Source organism: Perna viridis, chromosome 3 (assembly GCF_037379345.1).
Source record: "Perna viridis isolate PV_CMFRI_1.1 ecotype Kerala chromosome 3, ASM3737934v1, whole genome shotgun sequence".
NCBI classification, from domain to species: domain Eukaryota; kingdom Metazoa; phylum Mollusca; class Bivalvia; order Mytilida; family Mytilidae; genus Perna; species Perna viridis.
In genome coordinates, this window is record NC_142447.1 from 32,066,397 (window position 1) to 32,078,319 (window position 11,923).

At 31.0% G+C, this 11,923-nt stretch overlaps 1 protein-coding gene across 3 annotated transcripts; it reads left to right on the plus strand.

Annotated features, from left to right (window-relative positions):
- Positions 1 to 824: 824 nt before the first annotated feature.
- On the plus strand, positions 825 to 9,774 carry LOC148621881 (acidic amino acid decarboxylase GADL1-like). 3 transcript variants are annotated; one of them, XM_088576713.1, is made up of 5 exons: positions 825 to 1,178; positions 2,445 to 2,783; positions 3,109 to 3,304; positions 7,089 to 7,307; positions 8,427 to 9,774. In XM_088576713.1, the coding sequence occupies exons 1-3, from the start codon at positions 1,157 to 1,159 to the stop codon at positions 3,117 to 3,119; spliced, it is 372 nt and encodes a 123-aa protein (XP_088432839.1). In that variant the 5' UTR covers positions 825 to 1,156; the 3' UTR covers positions 3,120 to 3,304; positions 7,089 to 7,307; positions 8,427 to 9,774. The 3 variants fall into 3 exon arrangements, with proteins under 3 accessions (XP_088432839.1, XP_088432838.1, XP_088432840.1); XM_088576712.1 differs by lacking the exon at positions 3,109 to 3,304; XM_088576714.1 differs by lacking the exon at positions 3,109 to 3,304 and having other exon boundaries at positions 1,001 to 1,302.
- Positions 9,775 to 11,923: the final 2,149 nt, after the last annotated feature.

Consider the following 11,923-nt stretch of genomic DNA (forward strand, 5'->3'; position numbering starts at 1 on the left):
AGTCAATAAGCCAAGTTAATTCACGAAAAAGTCAACATGATATCTCGCAACTCACATGTTTTGTTGTTGACACTACTTGGCATTTTCACAACTTCAAATTCTCAGATTTCGATAGTTTATGTCGACAGATATCTTAGACATCATAACTTTTACGACCACGATTTGTCATGACAATTAGCACATAAAGTCGTTGTATTAGTGTACAGTTGTCATAATTTATCTTGAAAATATTTTATGTCAAAAGCACAAGTGGTCGTCGGTTCCTTTAAAGTCGCGATAATTCATGTAATTATATCGAACGGTCGACATAATGTTCTTAACTATTGCGAAAAATTACCGTGACTTTTTGAGATAAAATTGTCATTTATGTCGACAAAATACCCAAATTATCACGACTTTTCGGGATAATTTTTCGCGATGTTTATTTATCACGATGACAGAAATGGACTTCCATACTTTCCCTAGTTTAAAATATTACAATCCTTTTTTATGATTAGAAATGTGATTGTGCAGTAAGACACATTGCAAACCATGAAGGCTTCACTGACTCAGTACTTCAATACTTTGATTATTACATAATAATGAGTTTGAAATACGTAATTAACTGTTAGTTGACCAATTTCATTAATTTTCACTGTGGCAATTACTGATAAATAATAAGTAATTATAGATTTTTACATGTAAATTTTGTAATTTTTATTATATTTTAGTGTTTTGAGAACACACCCTTCCGCTGTATTTTCGTCACACAGTTTGTCGATTTTTTAAAAACTACAACTCGTATAATTAAAATCCTGAATAATTTCTCGTCCCCCAGTATGCATATGTCAAATGTAACTCTTATAGGTTTAAAGTTCAACCAGTTTAATGACCAGGACTGGGAAGGCAGAGTTATTTTTAAACGTTATATAGACTTCGTTTGGAGTGACGAGTCGCTGTAATAAAAAGTTTCCGGTATAAACATGAAAACTATAAATAATGTTGAAAATGAAAGTAGCAATTTACATATTTAGGGCGATGTAATAAAAAAATGGCTTTATATACATATATATAAATATCGAGCTTAATTTCGTTATGGAGAGGTAGTAACTAGTTCTAACCAGTTTGAATCTAGATTATCGTAACAAAACTGGGAACAGTTAGGTGCAGGGTCGTTATGTTGCCTTGTTGGCAAGAATGTAAGTAATCTTGGAGAAGCATAAAAGCCGAAGAAAAATTATAAGTTAGTGCTAAACAATGATAGCTTCAATCTTCAGAGAAACGGTTGGTAATCTCAGACGAAAGTAAAAAAAATAAATACAGGTTAGTTTAATACATAGATATTTTAGACAGCTTTTAGACTGATAGCATTTTTTTATTTTTAGTATATTCCTTGTAGCTCATACGGCAAGCCAAAAAATCAATATTTTGTAATATTAGAAAATGAATTTCTAATATTACAAAATCATTTTTTTAATATTGGAAAATACTTATTTTCTGATATTACCAATTCATTTTCTAATATTACAAATTCATTTTCTGATATTAGAAATTCATTTTCTAATATTACAAATTCCTGATTTAGTAATATTATAAAATATCATACATTTTGTAATATTACAAAGTGAATTTCTAATATTAGAAAATCAGTCACATTTTTTTATATTACAAAAATGATTTTCTAATATTAAAAAATCATAATTGAACATGACAAATCTATTTTCTAATATTAAAAAATCAATTTCTAATATTCAAAAAAAATAGTATTTTTAATATTAGGATTTCAATTGAATTTTTAATATTGAAAAATGATTGTTTAATATTAAAAAAGTGTTTTGTGATATAAGAAATCAAATTTGTAATATTAGAAAATGAATTTGTAATATTAAGAAATCATTTTTTAATATTAGAAAATGATCTTTTTTGTCCACTTTGGCTGCCATAAGCTCATGTTCAATTCAATATTTATTTGAAAAGAGCACTCACATACTGGTCAGACAGTAGATGTCGCCATTTTCAAGACAGAAGTAATTCTCGTCAATCTATTCACCAAAATTGTATTCCTCAATGAAAATTGTTGTATGATGGCTCACTTTTAAGAGAGAATAATCAGCAGCCTGTTTGACATTTTTTGTAAAATTTTGGGCATGAACTTGTTTCACAGTAGAGGATGAAAAATCATTTGGCGAGAATAACTTGATGGTGAAAACTACAGTAACTCCTTGACCAGTACATATATGAGTAAGATGTACACAGTATCAATATAAAATACAAAAATTATTAGGCAGGCCAGTTTTTGTGTCTAAATGTCTGTGACCTAAAATGTTAGAGAACTGAAATAGCCTCTATGTATATTACAAAGTAGGGTCTGTTTTATTGCTCTTACAGTTGTATGCTCTTAACCTGTAATGCACCAAATATTTGTCAAGTGATGTGATACAATTAATAAATACTTCTTATTTCAGTAAGAAAAATGGAGAACAGTAATTTAACAACAGATGGTGTGAATTGTAGTTCATTGAAGAAATCAAAGATTGAAAAATTGAACTATATTTACTCAAATGGAACAACAAAAGGAGCAGTGAAAGAAAATAGCACTAACCAGCATTATTTTCTAACTGAGTTGTTTGAACTGATGCTTGCAGATGGACTTGATAAAGCAAAAAACAGAGAAAATAAAATAATAAAATTTAAACACCCAAAGGAGCTTAAAAAATTGCTTGACCTTGACATAACACAACCAACATCTGATGACCAACTCCTCTTGGCTTGTGGGGACATTATAAAATACAGCGTAAAAACAGGTATTTTATAGGACCACAAAAAAGTTTGTTTATGGTTGTGCAATAGTATAACCCTGTAGTCATTGTTGTGGCATCTGTTAACTTTTGTTTGTTAATGATATCTTGAGAGAAACTTATTCAATTTTTTAAAGGCCATTTGAGCTATTGCCATCACTTGGCATCCGTCGTCTTCCGTCGTCGTCGTTAACAATTATACAACACTTGCATAGAACTGATGTGGGGATTTTTGATTTGTCGAAAAACATGGCCGGGGTTACTAAAAATAGAACATAGGGGTCACACAGTAGTTTTTTCACATATATTTCCAAAACCGCCATATTTTCAGAAATGACCTAAGTGTATTGTACTACATAACGTCGTGTAAAATCATTCACCTTTTCTGACTGCGAGATTCTTGCGTTTTCTGAGAGGGCTGGCTGCAGCATCTAGAGTAACTCCGGAACGTCAGACGCTGTTCGGAGCATGGCATTGCTATACTGGATCGAATTCTAAATGGAAACTAAATTCCGGACAGTGTCAAGGTAAAATTTAAAGGCAAATGAAAAATCAACACTGTTTAATGCGAATATTAAATTTTCAACATATATATATTAACATAATATAATTTTTGTAATTTCATCCCACATTTTGAGAAAATATTTTCTGTTTTTGTTAAATTGACTTGTAATATGAAGGTTGTATGATCGAAATTGTATCATGTACAAACTTTTTGTATTGAACACTTTGAGGACGCTTACCCTACCGGTGCACCTGGTCCATGCTCCCAGTTTTTAGTGGAGTCCGAGTTTCTCATTTACTTTTGTTACTTTGTATGTATGATTTTGGTTATTTTATGTTTGTTGTTGTTGTGTGTGTCTGCTTTCCATGTCCGGTCTTTGTCCCTGGATTACATTCTATCGATTTCCACTAGAATCTTGGCTCCCTTAATTACTATTTCAAATATAGGAAACTTGTCTTAATCGATGTTAAATGCAATGCGTATTAAAAAATAAACAGTTTGTCTCTATTCTTGATTCGTGTTTAAGAATCATAAACACCCACTTTCATTAAATATCCCAAAGGAGTGCTATCCAAAAGTGTACATTTTTGTTATACAGTCTTATGTCAGTAGAACACTGAATGAACCAAAACATGTCATGAGATTTTCTGAAATCTTTTCACGTCAGTTACATTTTAAAATGCATTTTGAATCTCTATAAACTTTAAAAAAATCTCTAGTCATATTGGGGCCTGGTGTAAATTTTTCACAATTGAGAAAAGCCTCCGGTACAGTACAATGCTTAAACAATATTTGTTAAGTCAGTGTTAGTAGTGTCTTTTCTTTTGGAAGTATAAATGACATGTTCAGAAGCCTATATGACCCTCACTGAGATTAACCATTCGAAATGGAATTTTGGCATGAAAAAGAGGATTGACTTTTTTTCTGTATTATAAGCGGGTATATAAGTTATATTGAGACTCTCCATTTTAGATTATAGGTTTTATTGTCCTTTTTTTTTGCATTGACAATCCTGTAGACATAACCCATTCTCATCAAGTTGTGTAACCAATATATATTTTATCAGTTCCAATTCTATTTGCTATCACATTATTGTACTGGGAGAATAAGAAATAAAATACTTCGAGAGACTCAGCTTGATACGACCGCAGACGTTGACCCCTGAACAGTCTGGGCAAGTATGGACACATCATTCAAACTTCATACAACTATGATGTTTGATCGTGACTAAGGAAAATAATTTGTCTCCTTTTAGTACCTATTCCTAAATGGTTTCAATTACATCCTCCAAAATCAATTTTAACCTTCCTTTTGGGGTATGGTACATGTATTTTGTGTTTGAAACTCAGAGACCCATTCCTGTAAGTAAGTAAGAAAGTATATTTTATTGTAGTGACCTGTGTTAAAGCTACATTAGCTGTCAGATTTGTTCAGTTTTGATTCTACTGAACTTTGCTGATTCAATGAAATAAGTTTGTAGTATTGCAATTGAAGCAATCAATGTCGATAGAACCTACAGAATATTGCAAAAATAACGGGTTTTTTTAATCAAAGAAGATCGATCGCTCTAATCTAATTATTTTTCGCCATTACTTCCGAAGATTGCCGACAGGACATACACGTGGGTTAAAAATACTTTAACCTTGGTAAAAAAATAACAATAACTGATACTCAGGTAAGCACGTGTTTTGTTTTCATTTCATTTCACCTATTCCTTGATTAGTTTTCAAATGAATAATGACGATATTTGAGCCATGCTATATCACAATACGGAAATTTCAAAAGGATCCTTGTGTTATATTCGAATTTTCTTCTCTTACGGCTTGAGTCCGTGGGTCTTCCTTGCCGTTGAATAACCACTTTCGCTTTGCAATCAGATTTGTTATTTAAAAAGCTACCCTTACAGCACATGCGCGGATTAAGGTCACCAGAAGTCACATGTATACGAATTTATCTATGTCGATTTTTTTTGTCTTGCAAGACAATACATATATAGCCACCTATTTCATTTATTTTATGCATTTTATGTGTGGATATCAAATGAAATTATACAGGAAAAGTACAAATTAGTAGAAATAATTCAAATTCAAAGTAAAGGTATATTTCAACAGGAAAAAATTGCGAATTTGACAGCTAATGTAGCTATAACATATATGATAAATATGTTACATTGAATAAGTATAATGCATCAATCATCCCTTTGTATGAAAGTCTATTTCTGTCATCAAGATAAATAAAAGTCACGAAAAATTATCTCGAAAAGTCATGATAATTGGTGTATTTTGTTCACAAATGACAATTTTATCTAAAAAAGTCACGATAATTTTTCGTGATAGTTAAGATAATTATGTCGACCGTTCGAGTTAATTATCACGACTTATAGAGAGTCATGCCAGTATGTAGCTTCGACATAAATATTTTTGCAATAACTTTTTACCAAAATCACGACATTACAGCTAATTATTGTGACAAAATGGAGGCAAGTTATCTCAACTTGTCGTGAACGTATTGATATCTGTCGACATAAACTATCGCAATTTTATAGTTTAAAGTTATGAAAATGCCAAGTAGTGTCAGCTACAAAATGTATACATTGTGATAAATCATATTGACTTTTTATGTGAAATAACTTGAATTGTTGACGTAATATTTCAACGAACGCGAAATTTCATGATAAGTTATCGTAACTTACCACGAAAAACTAGCTTTTGTCGAGATATAAAGTCAATAAGCCAAGTTAATTCACGAAAATGTCAACATGATATCTCGCAACTCACATGTTTTGTTGTTGACACTACTTGGCATTTTCACAACTTCAAATTCTCAGATTTCGATAGTTTATGTCGACAGATATCTTAGACATCATAACTTTTACGACCACGATTTGTCATGACAGTTAGCACATAAAGTCGTTGTATTAGTGTACAGTTTTCATAATTTATCGTGAAAATATTTTATGTCAAAAGCACAAGTGGTCGTCGGTTCCTTTAAAGTCGCGATAATTCATGTAATTATATCGAACGGTCGATATAATGTTCTTAACTATTGCGAAAAATTACCGTGACCCTTTGAGATAAAATTGTCATTTATGTCGACAAAATACCCAAATTATCACGACTTTTCGAGATAATTTTTCGCGATGTTTATTTATCACGATGACAGAAATAGACTTCCATACTTTCCCTAGTTTAAAATATTGCAATCCTTTTTTTATGATTAGAAATGTGATTGTGCAGTAAGACACATTGCAAACCATGAAGGCTTCACTGACTCAGTACTTCAATACTTTGATTATTATATAATAATGAGTTTGAAATACGTAATTAACTGTTAGTTGACCAATTTCATTAATTTTCACTTTGGCTATTACTGATAAATAATAAGTAATTATAGATTTTTACATGTAAATTTTGTAATTTTTATTATATTTTAGTGTTTTGAGAACACACCCTTCCGGTGTATTTTCGTCACACAGTTTGTCGATTTTTTAAAAATTACAACTTATATAATTAAAATCCTGAATAATTTCTCGTCCCCCAGTATGCATATGTCAAATGTAACTCTTATAGGTTTAAAGTTCAACCAGTTTAATGACCAGGACTGGGAAGGCAGAGTTATTTTTAAACGTTATATAGACTTCGTTTGGAGTGACGAGTCGCTGTAATAAAAAGTTTCCGGTATAAACATGAAAACTATAAATAATGTTGAAAATGAAAGTAGCAATTTACATATTTAGGGCGATGTAGTAAAATAATGGCTTAATATACATATATATAAATATCGAGCTTAATTTCGTTATATTTTAGCATGGAGGGGTAGTAACTAGTTCTAACCAGTTTGAATCTAGATTATCGTAACAAAACTGGGAACGGTTAGGTGCAGGGTCGTTCTGTTGGCAAGAATGAAAGTAATCTTGGAGAAGCATAAAAGCCGAAGAAAAATTATAAGTTAGTGCTAAACAGTGATAGCTTCAATCTTCAGAGAAACGGTTGGTAATCTCAGACGGAAGTAAAAAATAAATACAGGTTAGTTTAATACATAGATATTCTGGACAGCTTTTAGACTGATAGTATTTTTTTTTAATTTTTAGCATATTCCTTGTAGCTCAAAAGGCAAGCCAAAAAATCAATATTTTGTAATATTAGAAAATGAATTTCTAATATTACAAAATCATTTTTTTAATAATGGAAAAAAAAATTAAATATTAGAAATTCAATTTGTAATATTAAAAATTCATTTTCTAATATTACAAATTCCTGATTTAGTAATATTATAAAATATCACACATTTTGTAATATTACAAACTGAATTTGTAATATTAGAAAATGAATTTGTAATATTAGAAAATCAGTCACATTTTTTGAATATTACAAAATGATTTTCTAATATTAAAAAATAATAACTGAATACGACAAATCCATTTTCTAATATTAGAAAATCAATTTCTTATATTAAAAAAATCATTTTTAATGTTAGAAATTCAATTGAATTTTTAATATTAAAAAAGTGTTTTGTGATATTAGAAATTTTATTTGTAATATTAGAAAACGAATTTGTAATTTAAAAGAAAATCATTTTTTAATATTAGAAAATGATCTTTTTTGTCCACTTTGGCTGCTATAAGATCATGTTCAATTCAATATTTATTTGAAAAGAGCACTCACATACTGGTCAGACAGTAGATGTCGCCATTTTCAAGACAGAAGTAATTCTCATCAATCTATTCACAAAAATTGTATTCCTCAATGAAAATTGTTGTATGATGGCTCATTTTTGAGAGAGAACAATCAGCAGCCTGTTTGACGTTTTTTGTAAAATTTTGGGCATGAACTTGTTTCACAGTAGAGGATGAAAAATCATTTGGCGAGAATAACTTGATGGTGAAAAACTACAGTAACTCCTTGACCAGTACATATATGAGTAAGATGTACACAGTATCAATATAAAATACAAAAATTATTAGGCAGGCCAGTTTTTGTGTCTAAATGTCTGTGACCTAAAATGTTAGAGAACTGAAATAGCCTCTATGTATATTACAAAGTAGGGTCTGTTTTATTGCTCTTACAGTTGTATGCTCTTAACCTGTAATGCACCAAATATTTGTCAAGTGATGTGATACAATTAATAAATACTTCTTATTTCAGTAAGAAAAATGGAGAACAGTAATTTAACAACAGATGGTGTGAATTGTAGTTCATTGAAGAAATCAAAGATTGAAAAATTGAACTATATTTACTCAAATGGAACAACAAAAGGAGCAGTGAAAGAAAATAGCACTAACCAGCATTATTTTCTAACTGAGTTGTTTGAACTGACGCTTGCAGATGGACTTGATAAAGCAAAAAAACAGATAAAATAAAATAATAAAATTTAAACACCCAAAGGAGCTTAAAAAATTGCTTGACCTTGACATAACACAACCAACATCTGATGACCAACTCCTCTTGGCTTGTGGGGACATTATAAAATACAGCGTAAAAACAGGTATTTTATAGGACCACAAAAAAGTTTGTTTATGGTTGTGCAATGGTATAATTCTGTAGTCATTGTTGTGGCATCTGTTAACTTTTGTTTGTTAATGATATCTTGAGAGAAACTTATTCAATTTTTTAAAGGCCATTTTGAGCTATTGCCATCACTTGGCATCCGTCGTCGTCGTCGTTAACAATTATACAACACTTGCATAGAACTGATGTGGGGATTTTTGATTTGTCGAAAAACATGGCCGGGGTTACTTAAAATAGAACATAGGGGTCACACAGTAGTTTTTTCACATATATTTCCAAAACCGCCATATTTTCAGAAATGACCTAACTGTATTGTACTACCTAACGTCGTGTAAAATCATTCACCTTTTCTGACTGCGAGATTCTTGCGTTTTCTGAGAGGGCTGGCTGCAGCATCTAGAGTAACTCCGGAACGTCAGACGCTGTTCGGAGCATGGCATTGCTATACTGGATCGAATTCTAAATGGAAACTAAATTCCGGACAGTGTCAAGGTAAAATTTAAAGGCAAATGAAAAATCAACACTGTTTAATGCGAATATTAAATTTTCAACATATATATATTAACATAATACAATTTTTGTAATTTTATCCCACATTTTGAGAAAATATTTTCTGTTTTTGTTAAATTGACTTTGTAATATGAAGGTTGTATGATCGAAATTGTATCATGTACAAACTTTTTGTATTGAACACTTTGAGGACGCTTACCCTACCGGTGCACCTGGTCCATGCTCCCAGTTTTTAACGGAGTCCGAGTTTCTCATTTACTTTTGTTACTTTGTATGTATGATTTTGGTTATTTTATGTTTGTTGTTGTTGTGTGTGTCTGCTTTCCATGTCCGGTCTTTGTCCCTGGATTACATTCTATCGATTTCCACTAGAATCTTGGCTCCCTTAATTACTATTTCAAATATAGGAAACTTGTCTTAATCGATGTTAAATGCAATGCGTATTAAAAAATAAACAGTTTGTCTCTATTCTTGATTCGTGTTTAAGAATCATAAACACCCACTTTCATTAAATATCCCAAAGGAGTGCTATCCAAAAGTGTACATTTTTGTTATACAGTCTTATGTCAGTAGAACACTGAATGAAACAAAAACATGTCATGAGATTTTCTGAAATCTTTTCACGTCAGTTACATTTTAAAATGCATTTTGAATCTCTATAAACTTAAAAAAATCTCTAGTCAGTGTTAGTAGTGTCTTTTCTTTTGGAAGTATAAATGACATGTTCAGAAGCCTATATGACCCTCACTGAGATTAACCATTCGAAATGGAATTTTGGCATGAAAAAGAGGATTGACTTTTTCTGTATTATAAGCGGGTATATAAGTTATATTGAGACTCTCCATTTTAGATTATAGGTTTTATTGTCCTTTTTTTTTGCATTGACAATCCTGTAGACATAACCCATTCTCATCAAGTTGTGTAACCAATATATATTTTATCAGTTCCAATTCTATTTGCTATCACATTATTGTACTGGGAGAATAAGAAATAAAATACTTCGAGAGACTCAGCTTGATACGACCGCAGACGTTGACCCCTGAACAGTCTGGGCAAGTATGGACACATCATTCAAACTTCATACAACTATGATGTTTGATCGTGACTAAGGAAAATAATTTGTCTCCTTTTAGTACCTATTCCTAAATGGTTTCAATTACATCCTCCAAAATCAATTTTAACCTTCCTTTTGGGGTATGGTACATGTATTTTGTGTTTGAAACTCAGAGACCCATTCCTGTAAGTAAGTAAGAAAGTATATTTTATTGTAGTGACCTGTGTTAAAGCTACATTAGCTGTCAGATTTGTTCAGTTTTGATTCTACTGAACTTTGCTGATTCAATGAAATAAGTTTGTAGTATTGCAATTGAAGCAATCAATGTCGATAGAACCTACAGAATATTGCAAAAATAACGGGTTTTTTTTAATCAAAGAAGATCGATAGCTCTAATCTAATTATTTTTCGTCATTACTTCCGAAGATTGCCGACAGGACATACACGTGGGTTAAAAATACTTTAACCTTGGTAAAAAAATAACAATAACTGATACTCAGGTAAGCACGTGTTTTGTTTTCATTTCATTTCACCTATTCCTTGATTAGTTTTCAAATGAATAATGACGATATTTGGGCCACGCTATACCACAATACGGAAATTTCAAAAGGATCCTTGTGTTATATTCGATTTTTTTTTCTTTTACGGCTTGAGTCCGTGGGTCTTCCTTGCCGTTGAATAACCACTTTCGCTTTGCAATCAGATTTGTTATTTAAAAAGCTACCCTTACAGCACATGTGCGGATTAAGGTCACCAGAAGTCACATGCATACGAATTTATCTATGTCGATTTTTTGTCTTGCAAGACAATAAATATATAGCCACCTATTTCATGTATTTTATGCATTTTATGTGTGGATATCAAATGAAATTATACAGGAAAAGTACAAATTAGTAGAAATAATTCAAATTCAAAGTTAAGGTATATTTCAACCGGAAAAAAATTGCGAATTAGACAGCTAATGTAGCTATAACATATATGATAAATATGTTACATTGAATAAGTATAATGCATCAATCATCCCTTTGTATGAAAGTCTATTTCTGTCATCAAGATAAATAAAAGTCACGAAAAATTATCTCGAAAAGTCATGATAATTGGTGTATTTTGTCGACATAAATGACAATTTCATCTAAAAAAGTCACGATAATTTTTCGTGATAGTTAAGATAATTATGTCGACCGTTCGAGTTAATTATCACGACTTATAGAGAGTCATGCCAGTATGTAGCTTCGACATAAATATTTTTGCGTTAGCTTCTTACCAAAATCACGACATTACAGCTAATTATTGTGACAAAATGGAGGCAAGTTATCTCAACTTGTCGTGAACGTATTGATATCTGTCGACATCAAGTACCGCAATTTTATAGTTTAAAGTTATGAAAATGCCAAGTAGTGTCAGCTACAAAATGTATACATTGTGATAAATCATATTGACTTTTTATGTGAAATAACTTGAATTGTTGACGTAATATTTCAACGAACGCGAAATTTCATGATAAGTTATCGTAACTTACCACGAAAAACTAGCTTTTGTCGAGATATAAAGTCAATAAGCCAAGTTAATT